The sequence below is a fragment of the Enhydra lutris genome, unplaced genomic scaffold, assembly GCF_002288905.1.
Source record: "Enhydra lutris kenyoni isolate GAN:26980312 unplaced genomic scaffold, ASM228890v2 scaffoldscaffold94, whole genome shotgun sequence".
In the NCBI taxonomy this organism is placed as follows: domain Eukaryota; kingdom Metazoa; phylum Chordata; class Mammalia; order Carnivora; family Mustelidae; genus Enhydra; species Enhydra lutris.
In genome coordinates, this window is record NW_019154178.1 from 3,911,465 (window position 1) to 3,932,547 (window position 21,083).

Genomic DNA, 21,083 nt, shown 5'->3' on the forward strand with positions numbered 1-21,083 from the left:
TCACGGGGGGTGGGGGCGGGGCTGGAACACATGAACTTGGGGGGACACAGTTCAGCCTATACCCTCCCTTTCTGTTTCTTTCTCTGAGATGCAAACTTTGTCACTAAGCTTTCCTCCATGAGCCAGTGTGGATTTGAGAAGGCCTAATCGTGGTTTCCTGATGTGATTGTTCTTCTGCTTACTTCCGCTTTTATCCTTAGATTCTCTCTGCTGTCTCCTAGACTGATGGCTTAGGGTGCAGATTGACTAACATTTTTGTTTTTCTATAAAGAGCCATAGAGTGAACCCTAGGCTCTGTGGCTGGTTTGCTCCACAGCGGCACCATGAAGACAGGCATAGACAATGCATAAGTAAATGAGCATGTCTGTATTGCAATAAAGCTTTACTCACAAAAACAGAGAGTGTGTTAGCTTTGGCACACAGGACTCCAATCCAGTGGGGACTTCTCCTGAAGATGTTGACTATGTGAATTAATCCTTCGGGTAATGAAGAGTCACGTAAGTGTATCTGTTCTCTGTATCAAGAGTTCTTCCATGTTCTACTAGGGAGCTTTCTGCATGACAGCAGAAATCACCAATTGTTTGACTACTGCTATTAGGAAAAATGCACATTTTTAACATTCCTTTGTTTCATCTATTAAAATTCCAACTGCACTGTATGAATTATGGGGCATTGCTCTGAATTGTCCTTATTGAAGACAGTAATCCATGTATGCATGCTGGAGTCCCAACCAAGGACATTATTCCACCTGATGACAAGAAAAGGAGCAGGAAAATACCCTGAAATGGTCATTCCCATATGATCTCTGATCTCTGGGATGGGGACCTCTCTGACCTCTCTAATGTCCCTCTCCACCCATTACCTTAAGAGCAGCTCCACGGACCCATAAAAGCTACAACCTACAGCAAAGAAGGAGGGGATACCCACATGTGTTTGTGGACATCTCGCCAGATCCCCTTGCCTTCCCATGACTTACTCACACTTGGGTGGAGTTTTCAGACGCTCCCACCTCTAGACTTTAGCTATCCACTCCACGACTATCGTTTGGATTAAAACAATCAGCTTTCTTCCCTTTAGATAACCTCGGATCACCCACCAGAACCAGCTGTCCTTTGGGACCCTTTTCCAGCCATGGCTCCATCCTACTTGCAGATCAGCTGGTGGGTTACAACCATCAGGTCAGCCAACTGGCGCCAGTTATTCAACATGTGAGGGTTCATGGTGCTCTGGAGTACATCCACTGTCCTTCATGGAAACAACACTGCAGAGTGAGAGGTTTACCAAGTCCCTCAGTCCAGAGGTTCAGTGTTTTCCAGAAACAGCAAAGGCTTATGCTGTTGAGATAAGAGCTGACTACCCACCTGTGTCTTTTCCACAAATAGTGCAGGAAGTGTGAGTGATCATTAATTTGACCAGTGAGGTAAAGTAGCCTAGACACAGCTGAAAGGGCTGCCTCTCTGACGAAGAACTCACACATTGGTAATGACCTTCTACTTCTGTCAAGCTCTGGGTATGTCAGTTACTAGCTGGGTGAATGCTTCAGGCACTAGTTAAACCGAGAGTGATTTCATAGCTGACCTACCCTCTTCCAGGAGGTACAGTCAAGGGTGAGCAGAGAGAGACACCTCTTCCAGCATCTCCTCCTGCCACTCTGAGAACAGGAAGTGAGGGATAAGCAGTCCAGTGACTCATCCTAACTTTTCTTACATTTGAGCATCACCCACAGGAATACAGGTCTCTAAGGACCCACCTGCAAGTGTGCTGGAGTTGTAATGTTGGCACTCGGCCATCTACTGACATTTGTAACAAAACACTCAATTATACCTTTGCTATAATCTTTCATTTTGATTAGGCACATACAGGAAGGAAACTGCTGATTTTCTCTGACTAAAGAAATCGAAAGCTAACAGCCTCGGAGGGAGGAGTCTCCACATTGTGTTGCAACTTCTCCATCCTGGGGCGGCACCATGTGAGGAAACCCCCGCCCGTCGAGTTTTCTGGGACGCTAAGTAGCGCCATCTGCGCTTGCTAGCTTTCCAAATACTTCTTTTCCCTCCGCCCTCCAGGAGGTAATCACACCCTGCAGTTCATCCTCCGAAGGCTTTGTCGACTTATCTCCCTCCTCAAACAACGTAAGCAGAGATTCCTGAATTGCTGAAGAAGACATCAGGATCCAAACTCGTGGAGATTTTCAGCAAGGTGAGGCTTGTGGCTTTCCGCAGTGGCACCTGCTGCCTGAACACAAAACAACCGGGGAGTAGGCAGGGGTTAGTGTATGAAGAATTGGGGTAGGGGGGCTGGTATCAACTATAGTTGGGGACATGAAAACATTAGTAGCTTGATTCTAATCCTTTACTACCTAGACAAGGAACAGGCATGTTTATCCCACCATAGCTGACACCTGAACGAAAGGAGGTGCATTTTGACTGTGGAAAACTTTAAAATTTATTCCGCAGGTGACTACTGGCACCAGTTACATTAGAAAAAGGGTCTGGTTTTCTTCCCTCGGTGGTGTTCAGGAAGCTCTTGGTAGTCTTGGTACAGTTCTGGTCAGAAGTCAAGTTAGGAGCAAAAGGAAACTACCAGAACATAATAATAAGGAAAAAAAAATACATCTGGATTTAAAGCTGCATTGTGGGGGCACCTGGGTGGCTCAGTGGGTTAAGCCTCTGCCTTCAGCTTGGGTCATGATCCTGGGGTCCTTGGATCGAGCCCCGCATCGGGCTCTCTGCTCTACAGGGAGTCTGCTTCCTCCTCTCTCTCTGCCTGCCTCTCTGCCTACTTGTGATCTCTGTTAAATAAATAAATAAATCTTAAAAAAAAAAAAAAAAGCTGCATTGTGGTCTTACCCTGATTTTAGAAAACACACACACACACATATACATGCACAGAGCAGAAAAAGTTTCACTTCCCCAGACACAGTTATGCAAAAATATGTTTACCTCTAGTAAGGCAGTTTAATTTTTATATTATACTCCAGATTGTACCACCAGAGCTGTTTTTCCAGTTCCTTTTAGCATTACTGTCTGCCTTCCTGAAAATTACTGATTTTTTTCCTAGTGGCAAAGTATAGGGGAAAGAGGAGGAGAGTTAGCTACAAACAGAGTTTCAGAACTGTTGAGCGACTTTCTGTACGACCAGTATAACAATATTTCCTATGTGCTTGATCAGAGTGTGAGATTTTTAATGCTGATTTTGGAATCTTATGTATGTTACATAAACCTGTTGGTTATGCTTATTAATAATGTTAGTCCTATTTCCTAAGTCTCTACTGAATTTTTTACCTTGTTTATTTAGTAATTAAGAGATATGTTAAAATCTCCTACGATAGGGTCTCCTGGGTGGCTCCATGGGTTAAAGCCTCTGCCTTCATCTCAGGTCATGATCTCAGGGTCCTGGGATCGACCCCTGCATCAGGCTCTTTGCTCCACGGGGAGCCTGCTTCCTTCCCCCTCTCTCTGCCTGCCTCTCTGCCTACTTGTGATCTCTGTCAAATAAATAAATAAAATCTTTAAAAAAAACCTCCTACCATAAAATTGTGAGGTTTTTGTCCTGTAGTTCCCTCAAATTTATATATACAATAACATAATGTACATTACATATGTAATTATGTATAGATGTACACATGTATATAAAAGTGTGTGTGGATGAGTGAGGAGAAATATGCTACATAATACTACAAATGCAATTTCCATATTATAATATGTCAATCATGTTATAAAATACAATATGTAATATTTGTAGCACTATAAAGGAATATAAAGTAGCAATAATATATATTTACTATTAGCAGGTAAATGCATAATGACAACTGTTTTGTTTCCCTAGGAGGTCAGCCTTTATGGTTGTCTTGCACTCTGAGGATACTTTTCATCTGCAGGTCTATTTCAAGCAATACTAGTATAGATAAACTGGTTTTCTTTTAGTTACTCTTTGCATGATACTCTTTGCATTTAGATGCTCTTTAGATACTCTTTGCATTTTTCTTTCATTTTCCCACCTTTAAGTGATCTTTTGTTAATACTCTATTGGCAGATTGCATAAATGCATTTTCCCTCACAAATGCAATTTGACTAAATTTGTCACTTACCTGGGTAGGCCATTTATGGATATGCTGTCTCTCTTGTCTTCGGTCAGGGCTGTATTCATGTGGAAGGCCTAGGCACACCAGATCAGGCTTGGTTCCTGCTCTTACTTACCTCTGGGCTTATGGTATTTCTTGGCTCTATGTGTTATTTTTGGTGTTGAATATTTCCTCCAATAGATGTCTCTGTATAGGACTTTATCTTCTAAACTACCAAGGCCTTGAATATCAGAGAATAGTTTCTGAGACCCTCACATTTAAATATGACTTGGGCTAGCTTAAAATTCACCTTTTAAAACTATTTTGCCCTCGGGGCGCCTGGGTGGCTCAGTGGGTTAAGCCACTGCCTTCGGCTCAGGTCATGATCTCAGGGTCCTGGGATCGAGCCCTGCATCGGGCTCTCTGCTCAGCAGGGAGCCTGCTTCCTCCTCTCTCTCTGCCTGCCTCTTGCCTGCTTGTGATCTCTCTGTCAAATAAATAAATAAAATCTTTAAAAAAAAAAAAAAAAAAAACTATTTTGCCCTCAAGATACATAGACAGTACCTCTTCTGATACCCCTGGGGCTACATATGTTTTGAAATTCAGAACTGGGGCATTTTAGAAAGGAAAGGCTATTTAATACACCTATTTTAAATACTGTAATAGTAGACACCATACACTTATAAATATATATATATATATATTTTTTTTTTTTTTTTTTTAAGAGAGAGATCACAAGCAGGCAGAGAGGCAGGCAGAGAGAGAGGAGGAAGCAGGCTCCCCACTGTGCAGAGAGCCCTATGCGGGGCTTGATCCCAGGACCCTGAGATCACAACCTGAGCCGAAGGCAGAGGCTTAACCCACTGAGCCACCCAGGTGCCCCAAATACACTAATATTTTAACAGTAAAACTTAGGAATGTTCACAGTTAGGTGGAATGAATAAAGATTAAACATAGCCTCCTGTCACCTCATATCTGGTTTTATTTTGCAAATAAATTATGTTGTTACACACACACACACAAAACACAAAAATTTCATTTTAAAAATTACTCGATTTTTAAATAGATAATGGAATTTGGATGAGTACTACATGAAAATTGACCTTATTTTCCTGTGGTGGGCAGCTTTGCTTTGAACATCAGTTTCAATCTCATCCTTGAGTCTTTACAGGTGACCCACTCTTTGTCTCTGGAAGCTTTCAGAGTTTTTAACTTTGTTTTTAATAATCTTCAATTCCCCCATAATATATCTTGAGGTTTTATCCTTCACTCTATGGGCCTGATGAATCTGGAAATGCTCACATTCTCTCAAGGAGGAATAATTCTTAGCCCTGGGAATCTGAACATGCTAATTATACAAAAATCACACAAACACGCTGTCCCTAAATGAAAAGAATTTATGACTTTGAACAGAAAATTGGAATCCTTACCATGTACTGAGTTCCATGGGGGAAGTACACACGGTGATAAAGAGACCCAGAGGACGACACCCAGGCCCAAAAGGGGACTCCAATGGGTTTCAGGAGACAAAGCCTCAGTGGAGTCTTGAAGGCTGTAAGGAGGTGGTGGGAGAAAGAAAAGTGAGGCTGGCTCTTTGGGAAACAGGGAGGGAATTAGCAAACTCATGAAACTTGGAAAGACAAGGTGTATTGTATATTTCTGGAACATATGACATACAAAATACAAAAGTTACAGATGTAAAAATGATGCAGATTATTCAAGGATTTCCAAGCTAGGCTAAAAAGCAAGAAATTTTTCAAAACCAAAATGGGGAACTATTGGAGGATGTCAACTGGGATAAAAATGGGGCTCCATAGAGGGAGAGCTGGCTCTCCAAAAAGAACTAATAAGAGGAATTCAGCCTAGAAGGGTAAAATCAAGCAACTGTTGAAATAATTCCAGCCAATAACTGCTGGGTTCCTGCTCTAGCAAGAAAGTAGAACTCCAACAAAACGACTACTAAATAGTCCTGGTCTATTAGGACTGTGATTCTGACCCCCTACAGCCCACACTCCACACAGGGCATCAACTGCCTCTTTCCAGACCTCCTGCCACCACACCCACTCCCAACCCAACCCAACTCAACTATCATTACTAAAAGGAAAGAATTTCTTAGAAGTCCCGAATATAGCAGTTCTCAACCCATTTCCCACAGTGACACACCTGGAAATTAAGTTCCTCTTTGTCACACACACGCAAGGATGACACCTTGGCATGGGTGCCTCCCTCACATAGACACAACCGAACTTTTAAACCATCCGGATGAAGGTGTAACACCGTACGGTATTTTTCTCTTTCAGGCTCAGCCACACCCGGAGAGATGGGGAGTGACTACAAGAGAATTATTCTGCTGAAGGGACTGGAGGTCATCAACGAGTACCAGTTCAGCATAGTCAAGTCCCTGCTGGCCCGCGATCTGAGACTCACCAGAAAAATGCAAGAAGAGTGTAACAAGGTCCAGATTGCTGACCTAATGGAAAGGAAGTTCCCAGGGCCTACCTGTGTGGACAAGCTAGTAAATCTGTTCAAAGACATAGAAGGGCTTGGAGACATTGTTAAAACTCTTAAAAATGAGAAGAAAAAAGGTAATGGGCAGGAGCACTCACTGTCAGGGTCCAGGCCCCCCACATCAGAGGGAGCCCTGGAATTGGCACAGCTGAGTGATCCCTTTCCCAATTTCCAACTGGGTAGCTGAGATGAGGTAGCCCTTCAGACACCAACAAGTTGACAGTTTAGACAATCCCTTTACTATAAAGAGGTCCACTATATTTTACAGGGTGTATTTTGGGGGTGTGGGTAAAGAAAAAAGCAGAAAGAGTTGCTGAAAAAGGCAGAGGCTTCTACATATTACAAAGGTTGAAGAGCGACAAAGAAAAATTAGGAAAAATCATAAGATTTAAAAATTCTTCATTCAGTCCGTATGGTGCTCTATTACATTATTTATGCCATCATTACTATGTTCTTTAGCAAGAAACATGACTAAAAGTTACTAAAAGTTATGAGACTAAAAGTTTCTTGCTAAAGAACATAACTTTTTTAAAAGAAAAACCTAATTCTCAGAGATGTGAAGATTTTGTCTCCTCTAAAATCACTGGATCCTAAAAACATTTTAAAACATTAAGTCCAGTATCACCAACTTGTCATATCACCAATTAGATCAGATTTTCCGTCTCTGGTTTCTGTAATTCAAACAGACGTTCCATAGGAGTTAACCCACCACATGCATTATAAAAACTGCAGATTCTTTTTTTTTTCAAGATTTCATGTATTTATTTGACAATGAGAGAGGGAGCAAAGCAGGGAGAGGAGCAGAGAGAGAAACAGGCTTCCCTCTGAGCAGGGAGCCTGTTGAGGGGCTGGATCCCAGGACCCTGGGACCATGACCTGAGCCAAAGGCAGACGCTTAACGGACTGAGCCACCCAGGTGTCCTAAAACTACAGATTCTTAAAAAGAACGTGTAAGATAAGGTGGGAAAAGGGTTTGACTGAGGTACCTGGGAGTGCAGGGGATTGGAGGGGTGTGCTCATGTACCTGGGGGAGAAAGGGAACTGGCCTTGTGAGTCTGCGCCTGTGCTCTGGTCAGTGGGCTGATGCAGGAGGGGAGCACACCAGCATTCCCAGACCCACAAACAGGAGCTGAGAGGACGCAGTAATGGAAATGCTACAGCTGCCCTAGACCAGCTCCTGGGATTCATCATGTTGTTTTTAACTGCTTCAGTTATGAGGCAAAGCGGAGCAAGAGGGAAAGAGCCCATGAAGAAAAGAAAGCGGGATTTACCCAGTACTGACGAATCCACATCTACCATGAACGAAGCTTTGGGATCAGTCTATGATGCAGTCATGTCCAAGGTAGGATGGAGAAGGCCCCACGGAAGGAGCTTCTTCTAGGCTCTATCACTTATTACCTTCTTATGTACACCAAGTGCTTTACTCATTCCTCAACCTGCAAATACAAGAATCAGGGAAAAGGGATTCCAGGAGCAGAGTGAAAACAAGGTTCAGAGTCAGCACGCCCATAGTTATGATCACCCATGATGTTTCGGAACTGTGTGCACATCACAAGTGTGGATAAGTCCCCATGAAGGAGATGTGGAGTCATGACCCCTCCTTACATGTGCACAAAATTGGAAGTCACACTAGGAGAATAGCTTGCCAGGCCTGCTCAAAGAGACAAAAATTCAAACGTAAATTTTATAAATTTCAGTACAGCATTCTTCCCAAGGATGAGGAGGATTCCCAGGCTCTGGTATGAATCAATGATATCTGTGGGCTGCCTGCTTTACTCTCATCTCTTAACGGGATTGAATCCATGTACCTCCTGGATTTCGTGAACACAGAAGTTTTGACATAATTTGAAACTAGTAATAAAAACTTGATTTGCTCAGTAGTAATGATGTGTTTCATCCAATATTGGAAACCATTAACCAGGGGTGAAACTTACTTTCAGAAAAAGAAAATCAAAACAAAACAAGAAGATGAATCTATGAGGACCCAGCCAACCCCAGAACAGAGTGAGCTTCCAGGACCGTCTGCAACCAGCACACAGTCAACTTGTAGCTACCCTCAGACTCCGCAGATGCCTGCACCGACCCCAGGCAGCAGTTCTGCAACTAAGGTACCATCCCCCTCTTCCCACGCTTGTACCCCTTCACAACATGCTACAAGACTCTCCATGACCTTGAGAGACCTTCTCAGTAATTCTCTACTATGTATAAATTCCCTAAATACCAAAAACCACCCATTAGTTTACCAAGTGCAGCCACTGAGATTTTGTTGTATTACATGTCCTTTGCTACTTGCAAGATGTGCATTTTGACATAATTCCTGATCTCAAGAGGTTTACTGGCTTGGTCCAGTAGTAGGGGTGGGAAGTGGACAGATAATTGGAGATGAACATTAGACGATGTTTATCCCTTGTGTTCTTCATTCAACCATTTCTTCTTGATTTACTGCCATTCTTCTGGACTCGTGTCCTACATGCGGTGCTCCTTCCCATGTTAGCTATGTGAATGCATGCTACTTCTGTGATTTGGAATTCATTGCTCCTATCTTTGCACTGGCCCAGGGACAGCTCCTTTCAGATACCAGCCTGACTGCTTTCCCCTGGCAAGACTTCCCCAACGCCTGATTACAATACATCACATCTTCCTACTGCTCCCTTTCATGGGTCCTTTTATCTTTCCTAGCCAGCATTTGCAATCATTATATGAGTCTTATGCTCTCTTTTACTCCTGGACAATAACCTCAGAAACGCAGGACAAGGGTAGGCAGGTGAGTGCTACAAACATGCATCCCCTCCTCTGTATCCTGCCTCTGTGCCGCCATGACATGGCCCCTGCGGCTGCCAACACTCAGATGTACAATGTCCATTCTGTGACAAGTGCACACGCAACCTGAGGGATGGACAAAATAGCATCGTAATCGCTGTCCTCTCATATAGTTTGTTACCTGATCCCAAGCTGTCCCTGACCCAGGTTGTAGCCTGCCCCCAATACACACACATGGCCGTTGAGGGCCGACTCCTAGGGACAAGATTTCTCGAATTCTGTCTTCTTATTCTTGCTGTTGTCAGCCCCTATAACTCATACTCCCCCTACAGTCTCTCCACAACTAACTTACAGGGGAGCTAGACACTTGTGCCTGCGACCTTATCAAGTCATGGGAACCTCAGCCCCCCATTTTCTCTGCTATGACAGTGACACAGGTGCCCATCTTAGGACAACTCCACTTTGGCCATGCATATTGGCTTGGAAAGGACACTTTATATGTCCCCATCTGCCTATACAGGTGACATGGTCATTTCTTCACACATAAGAATCCTCCTGCTGCCCTGAAACCGCCTTGGAGCATAGGGACCCCAGGGGCCTCCTCCACCCCCTCAGGCTCTTACACCTACACACTGTAGAGCTGCCATTCCTCCTCTGGGGTCCAGCCACCTGCACGGGACACCTGTAAAAAGGTATCTGACTCTTCACTCTATGCTTCACTAGGTGAGCAGGAAAGTCTTGCTGTGGCTCATCACGGGGTCTCCCAAGGATTTTCTCTAAGGTGTGGGCTCTCTTTATTCTGTTGCCTCAAAACAAGACACAGACCAATATTGCCCTTGAGACCTGCTGCTCTGTCTCTCCTGAAGCAAACAGCTCAGAACATCCTCTCTGCTGAATGGGACAGGGAGATGAGGGAAGTAAGGTCCGGGAAAATGACCAGTTATGATTTTTAAACATTGTCCAATCAGAAAGTATAATTCAGCATCCAAATCTATTATTCAGATAGAAGCTTTCAGTATAAATAATTTTGGGAGAAGCTTCCAAAAGTTCTTCTCCATGAATTTAAATTACTACATGTGGCAGAAATAGAGAAGCTTCTTTTTTAATTTAAATTTGATTAGCCAACATTTCCCACCTCATTACTTTCATATATAGACTTCAGCAATTCATCAGTTGTACCTAACAACAAGTACTCATCACATCTTATGCCTTCCTTCATGCCCATCACCCTGTGCTCCCCATCCCCCCACCCACCACCTTTACAGCAACCCTCAGTTTCCTTCCTATAGTTAACAGCATCTCATGGTTTGATTCCTTCTCTACTTTTTTTCCATTCCATTCCCCCCACTTCCACTATGAGCATCTGTGCTGTTTCCTGTATCCCACATATGAATGAAACCATAAGATACTTGCCTTTTTCTGATTGACTTATTTTGTTCAGCATAATACCCACCCATTCCATCCATTTTGATGTAAATGTTAAGAATTCATCCTTTGTGATGGCTGAATAATATTCCATTGTATATATCTATGCCACAGCTTCTTTATCCATTCATCTGTTGATGGATATCTTGGCTTTTTCCACAGGTTGGCTATTATGGATATTGTTTCTATAAACATTGGGGTGCACGTGCCCCTTCAGATCACTACATTTGTATCTTTGGCATAAATACCTAGGAGTGCAATTGCTGAGTCATAATGTAGCTCTATTTTCAACTTCTGGAGAAACCTCCATGATGTTTTCCAGAGTGGCTGCACCAGCTTGCATTCCCCTCAACAGTGCACGATGGTTTCCCTTTCTCCGCATCCTCACCAACATTTGTTGTTTCCTGACTTGTTAATTTTAGCCATTCTCACTGGTATGAGGTAATATCTCTTTGGGATTTTATTTGTATTAGGAAAGCATTTCTCATGCATGGAGAGGGTCACACACAAAGCATGAAAAATTTGTGGATCTCAGTGGAAATACAAGCTCCCTGCATAGACATGAAGTGCTAACAACAATCTTGACACATCTTTGTATTGAAAATTTAGTGACTGGATTCTAGAAATTGTGCTTCCTGTATGTGAACTCATCTTTCCTTGATGGACCACTTATCATTTGTCACTCGGATGCTATTGCTAGTCCTGATTCACCAATGGGAAAAATGAGGATTGTAGAGGTTCACAGCTTTCTGCAAGGGCCACCCAGGCAGTGAAGGTCAGAACTCAACACTTGAATGCTTGGTGGTCATGACTGAGCCCATGGTAGGTGGGTGGGTGTTACAATATTTTTGAAGTTATTTTTTTAAAATTGATGAATAGACAGGGGCATGTCTGGATATTGTTTCCATAGCCCAGGCTCTGAACGCCTTCTAATGAGGAAAGAGGTCTTGACAGCATGGGGGGAATGGCTGGTTGTGGATGGTGGAGGGTCTGAGGTTTCTCTAATCAGGAAGCTGTACGGAAGAGGAAGCTATTTCCAGGAGCTCCCCCATGCACAGCTTCATCAACTAGTTATGCCTTATGAATTAAACAAATGAATCCTAAAAGTGGCAGAGATGTGGCAAACTTATATTGGACGTAGAATGGTACAAAAGGGCTTTCATTAGTAAAAGTAATGGTAGTCAAGGGCAAAGATTTTACTGACACTTCCTGCACTTACTAAACAATTATGAAAACCCAGATACTGGGAACAGCCTGGGTGAATTCCTGCATGAGCCTGTGTGTTGTTGAGATCTCTGAGGGATTTGGTTGCTAGGTCAGGATCCTGCCTCCAGAATTATGAATCCAAGGGAATCTTTCTGGGATGATAAACAAAGCATCTAAATGGATGAAGTTGGGATGTTCTAGAACCAAAGAACAGGGGATGGAAACCAATATGCTTATCTGCAACAGGTGCACGGAAATAAAGACCTGGCTAATAAAACATCCTTCACCCCAGCCGATGTTCTTCTGAGACCTGCTTCCCTTAGAGCATGGGAGGACTTTCTATCAGTCCATGAATCCGTGTTCTCCTGAGGAAGTGTCATAGGCCAGTCTGCTGCAGAAGTAGAACAGAATTCCACAACAGAGCAATGAAATTTGAATTATCTGACTTGTTAAAATTTGCAGAGTGACACTGGTAATCCTTGTCAGTGTCTGAGCTGGGGGAATGTTGGAGGTATCTTCTTATGTGCTTTAATTCCAGAGTGAAGATCCTGGTCTGTGTTAGGCAGAGAAGGGGAGAGACAGACAGAAAGAGAAGGAGGGAAAGTGAGGGAGGGAAAGACAGGAACAGAGAGAGAGAGAGATGGTCTGATTTATCTGATACTGAAAACCATTAAGCATGGGGAAAAAACTACTTTCAGAACAAGAAAATGGAAACCACACAAAATGATGGACCTAAGAAGACCCAGCCAACCCAGGGACAGAGTCAGCTTCCAGGACCTTCTGCAACCAGCACACAGTCAACTTGTAGCTACCCTCAGACTCCGCAGATGTCTGCACAGACCCCAGGCAGCAGTTCCACAACCAAGGTACCACCACCCTCTTCCCACCACTTGTACCCCTCCACAACATGCTACAAGACTCACCATGACCTTGAGAGAGCTTCTTAGTACTTCCGTACTGTGTATAAATTCCCTAAATAACAACTACCAATCATTAGTTTATCAAATGCAGACACAAATGCAGACAACAGAGATTTTGTTGTATTAAAAGTCCTTTGCTACTTGCAAAGTATGCATTTTGACATAATTCCTCATCTCAGGACATCTACCAGCTTGGTCCAGGAGTAGGGGTGGGAAGTGGGCAGACAATTGAAGATGAGTTTAAGAGGATGTTTATCCCCTAAGTTCTTCATTCAGCCATTTCCTCTTAGCTTACTGACCACTCTTCTGGATTCATGTCCAGCATTCAGTGCTCCCTCCCATGTCAGCTGTGTGACCACATGCTATTTCTGAGATTTGGAATTCATTCTTCCTATCTTTTTACTGGCCCAGAGACACCCACTCTTTAGACACCAGCCTGACTGTTTTCCTCTGGCAAGCCTTCCCCGATGCCCTGACAACAATATGTCACATCTTCCCACTGCTCTTTTTCATGAATCCCTTTATTTTTCCCACCCAGCTTTTGAAAATATTATAATGAGCCTGTGCTCTCCTTTCATCTTGGACAATAACCTAGGATGATAGGGAAAGCCAGGTGGAGGTGTGAGAGTATCAATTCTTTCCTGGCCTGCCTGTGTGCTGCCCTGACATGGCCACAGTGGCTGCCAGCACTCAGGGGTACAATGCCCATTCTGTGTCGAATACACAGGCAACCTAAAGGAATGGCACAGCAGCATATCAATCACTGACCTCTAGTGTGGTTTATTACCCCTCCCAAGCTGTCCCCTGACCCAGGCTGTACCCTGCCCCCACTACACACATAGCAGCTAAAGGCAGCTTCCTATGGACACATTTTCTCAACTTCTGTCTTCTTTTTCTTTTTATTTTATTTTTTGAGATTTTATTTATTTTTTTATTTATTATTTTATTTTATTTTATTTTATTTATTTTTTGAGAAAGAGTGTGTAAGAAGTGGGAACAACAGGAATAAAGGGAGACTCAGTCTCCCCACTGAACAGGGACCCTGTAGGGGCTCAATCCCAGGACCCTGGGATCTTGAACTAAGCCAAAGGTTTATCCTTAACTGCCTAAGACACCCAGGTGTCCCTCAAGTCTGTCTTCTTATTCCTGCTGTTGTCAGCACCCATAACTCATATTCCCTCCACAGTATCTCCAAGACCTATGGGACGGAGCTAGTAACCCCTGCCTGTCTGTCTCCAGGCCAGGCGGCCGTGCCTGTGACAGTGTCTGGTCATTGGCATCTCAGCCCTCTGTTTCTCCGGCATGACAGTGACGTAGGCACCCATCTCAGGACAACTCTAATCTCTCCATGCACACTGGCTTGGAAGAGATACTTTCTACGTCCCCATCTGCCTGTACAGGGGACATGGTCATTTCTTCTCACATATGAATACTTCTGCTGCCCTGAAACATCGTTGGAGCACAGGAACCCCAGGCAGGCTCCTCCACCCCTCACCCTCTTAAACCTACACACCACTGACCTGTCATCCTTCCTCTGGGGTCTGGCAACCTGCACGGGATGCCTCTAAAAAGGGTCCTTCTCTTCACTCTATGCTTCATTACATGAGCAGGAAAGCCTTGCTCTGGCTCATCATGGGGTCTCCCAAGGATTTCCTCCAAGGTGTGGGCTCTGTTCTGTTGCCTTAAAAGCAGACACCAACTAATATTACCCTTGAGACCTGTTGGTATGACTCTCCTGAAGCAAACAGCTTTGGACAGACCATCCTGTGTGCTGAATGGTTCATGGAGATAAGGGATATAATCTCTGGGAAAATGATCAGTTATGATTAAACATCATCCAATCAGAAAGTATATGTCAGCATGCAAATGCTATTATTAAGATAGAAGCTTTCAGTTTAACTGTTTTTTGAGAAAAGCTCACAAAGTCAGCTTCTAGAAACTTCAGCAACCAGCCCAGACCCAAATGCAAGTCCTCCCTGCATTCCGCAGATTCTGCCAAAAACCCCACCAGCAGTTCCTTAACCAAAGTATCCAGTGCCTCTTTCCAGTATTTTCCTTCCTTGTTAGCTGATGTCAAGGATCAACAGAACCGAGGAAGGGATTCTTAGTAACCCCGAACTGCATACAATTACTTCGTTATTTAAATCACTCATTTATTTACTTATTTACTGAGTGTATATTTTAAGATCCCACCTAAATTCAAATTCCAACTCTTATTATGGTTCCCCTCTGCATTAAAATAACCTAAGAGCCAGTGGACAGCTAATAATCCTTATTCCACATGGGATATAATTGGTCATTTGTTTGATTTTATTTTTGTGTTTTCCTCAATACATAACAGAGACCACTTATTGTGGAAGAGAGTGTAGAAATACAGAGTCAGAGCACTATCACCCATTCTTCCTCTCCCATTGTTATTACATAAATAATATTATCCTAGGAAATTTAGGAAACCGAGATGCACAGACAAAAATAAGTAAAATTTTATTATCTGATCTCTCTTACATCAAACATCACATTTTGAAAATAGTCTTTCTGATTTTACCCTTTGTTATGTATGCACAAAGAATATCATTTTGTCCCATGACATATATTTTTCTATAATCCAATTTGAGGAGTTTTTTTGTCACTTAATATGCTTTGAAGTGCTATTTAACTCAACGAATGTAGATTTAAATTCTTACTTTAATGTATAAGAAAAATTACATGGTTATTCCATAAATTAGAAAAATAACTGTATTATTTGACTTTAGGTTATTTCCAGAATTCCTCAGACCTGCAATGAGCAAAAGAACACGTGTGCATCAGATATGCATGAGCCAGGGTAGATCCATAATCGTTTTCCAGGTCAGATCACAAGAAGCATTGCTGGTCTGTGGTACAGCTAGCTCGCGGCTTTGTACGCAATCCTGGCACTTCTACCTTGGTCCTTGCCTTCATACTTCCTTTTACAGATCGATAATACCCTCTAATTCCAAGTGCTCTCCTGAAACTCTGACGTGATTCAGACCACTCGGGAGACAGGATGCCTGAGAAATTCCCCTGACACTTGGCTTCTCCACTGACATGGACCTCAGGGTCTGCCATGATTCCAACAGAACAGTATGGTACAAGGGGCAATTATTCTCCTCCTTTACCCTTCTAAGTGCTTGGCTGAGACCCCTTTAATAGGCGACAGATTAATAAGAGAAAAGCAAGCAGAAGTTTGTTATAATAAATATGCTTCACATATACCTGGGAGAAACCAGGGAAAAATTAGTAACTCCCTGAGGTGGCCAAAACTACCCGCTGAAATACCATCTTCAGCTAAAGACAAGAGAAAGGAAAGTGTGGAGGCCACATAGGGAGGTTACCAGGAAAAGGGGATAAACAAGGGTGTTTGTTGTGCAGATTTCGGTAGATTGTTTTTCATCATAAGATTTTCTTGTGATTTAGAGATGTCCTCTTCCTGGTGGAGAGAGAGACACGCATGTTCCTTACAGAAGGGCAATTCTATTCTCTTTGTAGAGCTTTTCCTGAATCTGCTATTTTTCTAAATAATCAGTTCAATATAATTCTATGCCAAGGAAGCATATTTTCAGATGGCTCATTCTGCTACTCTTCAAGAGCCTGGAGCCAGGACATTTCCAAATTAGGAAAGTTCATGAGATTCTCCAGTACTTGTTTAACCTCTTTTTAGCACAGCACTTCTTGGAAAAGGGTTAGTGGTTTCTGTCTTTATTGTGACATCTACTGGAATTGATTCCAGATGAAATCAGTGGTTTCTGACTAGAGCCCTTCCCACTGTCAGTGCTGTTAAGACGATTTATTTTCTTCCCTATTTACAGCTTACTGTGTTCACTAAAATGAGTTGATTAGTAAATTAAGATGATATATTCATCGTCATCTCTACTGGGAATCCCTTCATGACAACATGGCTATTGCCTACTTCCTCTACACATGACAGAGCTCTCCTAGGAGAAACACATTTTATCTTGAGTTAATCACTTTTAGAGAAAAATATTATTCCTCTCAAACTCATAAAAGAATGAAAAAAAAATAAAATTATGTTTAACTCTTCTCCATGCCTTTCATGTGCTACATCATACCAGATCAGCCATTTCTGCCTAGCTCATTTTTCTCCCAAACCCATCCAATCAGGTATTTCTGGAGTCTCAAAATTGAGCATAGGTGGCTCTCACTAGAAAGTGACTGTTTTCCCTTTCCTAACGGTGCCTCTTTTTGGTGTGTACTTCCAAGTAGAAACCAAGATTGAAGGTTGTACCCACAGAAGCTTCCATAGAAGAGGGTTTCCAGAAGGGCCCCAAGGAAGTGATGGTGTTGAAAGCAACAGAACCATTTACATATGATCCCATGAAAGCAGAGAAAAAGATGTTCCATGCCACCGTGGCTACTGAGAGCCAATTCTTCCATGTAAAGGTTTTTCATGTCAGCCTGAAGAGTAAGTTCATCCCAAAGAATATCATCGCCATATCAGATTACCATGGTCGCAATGGGTTCCTGGAGCTGTACGGTACCTCTCAGGTGTCTGACGTCAATTCTGACCAAAAGATGGAAATCTCAAGCAGACTAATCCAAAATGCAAAAGCAACTCCTAAAATCAATACTCTTTACTCACAAAAGCCAGGAACATTTGTGAGTGGGATATATCAGGTGCATAAGGTAAGCCCAACACCATTGATTTGTACTATTTCTTCTGCAACCCCAGAGTTTGAAGATTTGGATTTGCCAAGTAGAGTCCGGTTAACTTCTGAAATATACGAACTCAAGGGCTCACTGACCAGTGTAGTTGGATAGAAGCTTCCCGCTTCAGGATATGGGCTAGAAAAACTCTTCATGATCTGCTTCCCGAGGTAATGCCATGCAATCTCTACAGAAAGATATTTCCCAGAACCCTTGGCATTTATCAGATATAATGATCTGGTCACAAGGATCCTGGTCCAGGAAAGTGCAGACTTTCTATTAGTATACATATTCTTATGATTTTGTTTAAGTTCTGTTTCATCCATTTCAGTAGCAGGTTAAGTTAACTGTGAATAGTTGTCCTCTCAAACTTGGATGCTAGTTGTGACAACCAGAGTAAAAAAATAAAGAGATGACTCTGCCCTAAAATGCAGCTGTTTCCAATAGTTAGCTCAGATTCTGATCATCTGAATCTTAAAGTGCTCTTCTCTTCACAATCACTCATCAATATTGTTGGGCAACTGATTTTGGCATTATCTAATGGGAATTATGGATATTGAAAACACTAGAGAAGTTATGTTGTTTAATACTCAATTTATGGGGCACCTGGGTGGTTAAGCATCCAACTTTTGATTTCAGCTCAGGTCATGATCTCAGGATTGTGAGACTGGGCCCCACATTGGGCTCCATGCTGGGTGTGGAGTATGTTTAAGATTCTCTCTCCCTCTCTGATGGTCCCTCCCCCCCAAATTTTTTTTAAACTACTCAGTTTATTAATATGGTCAATAAAATGCATAATTTGGGTTTATTCTTAGAATTAGTGAAGGCATTTCTGTCCCAACACATCATGGAAATACTAAGTGGGGCCGACCTTACTTTTCTATGGGAAGTTTTATTCCATATTCCATTAAAGGTGTCTTCTAGGGTGGCTCTTTCCTTCTACCCCTGTTCTTTCCTGTGCCTTCTGTGTAAGTGGCTTTGCACACAGGTGCATATGCAGAATTAGTGAGTAGTGAGTGAGAAGAAACCTAGAACAAAGGGACTAGATGATCTAGATTCAAGATTCAGGCAGAATTGGAGGAGTGAATAAATAGAGAATGGAGAAGAATTACAGAAATGACATAATCTACTTAATGATGATTAGTGGCTATCTTCAGACTCATAAGGAGAATTCTTTGAACAAAATATTTTAAGCTATTTTTTACCCCTCATTCTGGACCCCCAGATCATATTAACCTGTCAGAGACAAAAGTATACACCCACACCCTGTGTTTCTCATAGATGTGGAAATCTGATCCAGTTCTCAGGAGATGGGCATTGCTTTTCTTTTGTAGAAAAACGTGTTGAGTGAGCACATCATTTTGTATGAAATACAAGATAATACAGGGAAGATAGAGGTCTTTGTGTATGGACGACTGACCAAGATCAACTGTGAGGAAGGCGATAAACTCAACCTCATCTGCTTTGAACTCAGCACAGATCCGAGACAGCTGAGATCTGTAATTCACAGTTTCATCAAGGTGGGAACTTCTGGGGAAAATCATTTTTCCAATATAGAAGACTTTAAGAAAACCAGATTGACTGTCCTTTCCACCATTCTTTCTTTAAGAGAAAGAGAGAGAGAGAGAGAGGGAGAGACATTTTTAATCACGTTGACAAGAGAAACCCCAGAGAGGCCTTCAAAGTATAGAAAATTAGCTAAGTATTATAGAGTTGGTTGAATGTATCAAAGCAGGGAGATTATTTAGTACATTTGGGCTTCATTAAGGCAGATTTGTTTCAAATTCTGGCTCTGTGATTTCCTAACTGGCTAGTGAACTTAAATACCAGGAACCTCATGTTCATCATCTATGATATGGGGAGAATATCCTCTATCCCAGAGGATGTTAAACAGAGTTCATACCAGACCTAAATGATCAAGAATGCCGCTGAATATCTCAAAACACAAAGTCACCTGCCTTTAGTGAGATATACAGACCGGTCTACACAGACAGAGGGCATTGGTACTACAGGACTAAGTCCACGCTCTTCACTACACACACTACACACATGCATGAGGGATTGTGGGAAGACCACCAAAGGATAATACTGGAATGAAACAGGTCAATACAAAAGTTGATGTCTCCAGACACACAGCAGTTCCCACACTTTTAGGTCTCTCCAGTTCTGAGGCCCTCAAACTTCCAGCCTTTCCCTCATAGCCTCACACTCTCCTCCTACTCATCTTCACAGTGAGAACCTTCCCCTTAAGCTCTTGGCCTTGAGTACACCTGCTCCCTCCTCTCTTCTGCCCTGTCCACATGCACTCATGCTGCGTGTGAGTGACTACCTCATTTCATGGTCTCAACCAAGGTGGGTGGGGTGACTCAAAGGACAGGAATTCATTGAAGGAGAGAAGTGAGAGCAAGAGCCTTATGGTAAAAGGAGAGAAGAAATATAGCCAGTGGCTGGGAGAAAAAGTCAGTGCAGGGAGAAAGAATCAGTTGCATCTCAACTATTTTATCATCATCTCTTTCCTCTTTAAGGTGATCAAGCCCAGGAAAAACAAAAAACAACCACTTGGTCCTGATTCACATATGGAACTCTCACTGTAATATCCTTCTAAAAACCTGGATGCCATTAACAATGATGCTATGGAGGTAAAATCTAAGTATAGAAAAAAAAACACACACACATATATATGAGAGAAGTTCAAGATATACCAGCATTAATTCTGGGGAATAGAGTGGTAATGGGTACTTTTTATTTTATTTTTTATACTTTTATACTTTTCTGTGCCTGTGACCATATTTTGCGTGTATAATTTTTATAACTTGGAAAAAATAATAAACTTTTTTCATTGTAAAGGAGTTCTATAACAGGAGTCTAACTCTTTGGTGTGTTGCTTCAAAGCAAATCATCTGTGGCCTGCAGATCAGGCTGAGCCCCCCAAATCCCAAGCAGTATTTGCATTTATACTCTGGGTGTGATCTTAACAAGTTGAGGCTGGGGTCAAGAATAGGCATGTTGGACGGGTTGTGCCCTGCTCAGAGAAGGCCAGCTGAGAGCCCATGTCAGCCCAGAAACCCTCTGTGCTTGGTTTGCCAAGAGCTGTGTCTTAGGGAAGGATTGCTTTAGCTCAGAACACTCCATTCAGAATCGTGTCCCTGAGGGGGCATAATGGCTCATTGGTCTGCCAAATGAGGCACCTTCTGGTAGTTTGCATGAAGGCACTTTGTGTGGCTTGTGATTCTAGCCCTGTGTAATGTGGGATAACTGGCTCCATTCCTTTAGTCAAACACCAACAGCTCTGTAGCTACGCAACCATATTTCCTGGTTCTCATGCTGTGCAAAGGTGGATTCCATCAGGAAGTTGCCCCAGGCAAAGATCTACATCAAGCAAGCACTGAAGTATCCTTAATTTACTATAGAGCACAATGGCAGAACGTAGGTATCCCCAAGCTGACATTTACAGTATATTTATTGATCACATATTTACTACCCGGTGTTTTGCAATTACCTTGTGTCAGTCTCCAGCC

At 42.6% G+C, this 21,083-nt stretch overlaps 1 protein-coding gene across 3 annotated transcripts; it reads left to right on the plus strand.

Moving 5' to 3' along the window:
* The first annotated feature begins 1,973 nt into the window (after positions 1-1,973).
* On the plus strand, positions 1,974-20,230 carry LOC111139016 (interferon-activable protein 203-like). Of its 3 annotated transcripts, XM_022491102.1 has the most exons (8): positions 1,975-2,199; positions 6,364-6,648; positions 7,783-7,913; positions 8,512-8,679; positions 12,661-12,828; positions 17,125-17,544; positions 18,900-19,085; positions 20,091-20,230. In XM_022491102.1, the coding sequence occupies exons 2-8, from the start codon at positions 6,384-6,386 to the stop codon at positions 20,157-20,159; spliced, it is 1,407 nt and encodes a 468-aa protein (XP_022346810.1). In that variant the 5' UTR covers positions 1,975-2,199; positions 6,364-6,383; the 3' UTR covers positions 20,160-20,230. The 3 variants fall into 3 exon arrangements, with proteins under 3 accessions (XP_022346811.1, XP_022346810.1, XP_022346812.1); XM_022491103.1 differs by lacking the exon at positions 8,512-8,679 and having other exon boundaries at positions 1,974-2,199; XM_022491104.1 differs by lacking the exon at positions 1,975-2,199 and having other exon boundaries at positions 6,591-6,647; positions 7,781-7,913.
* Positions 20,231-21,083: the final 853 nt, after the last annotated feature.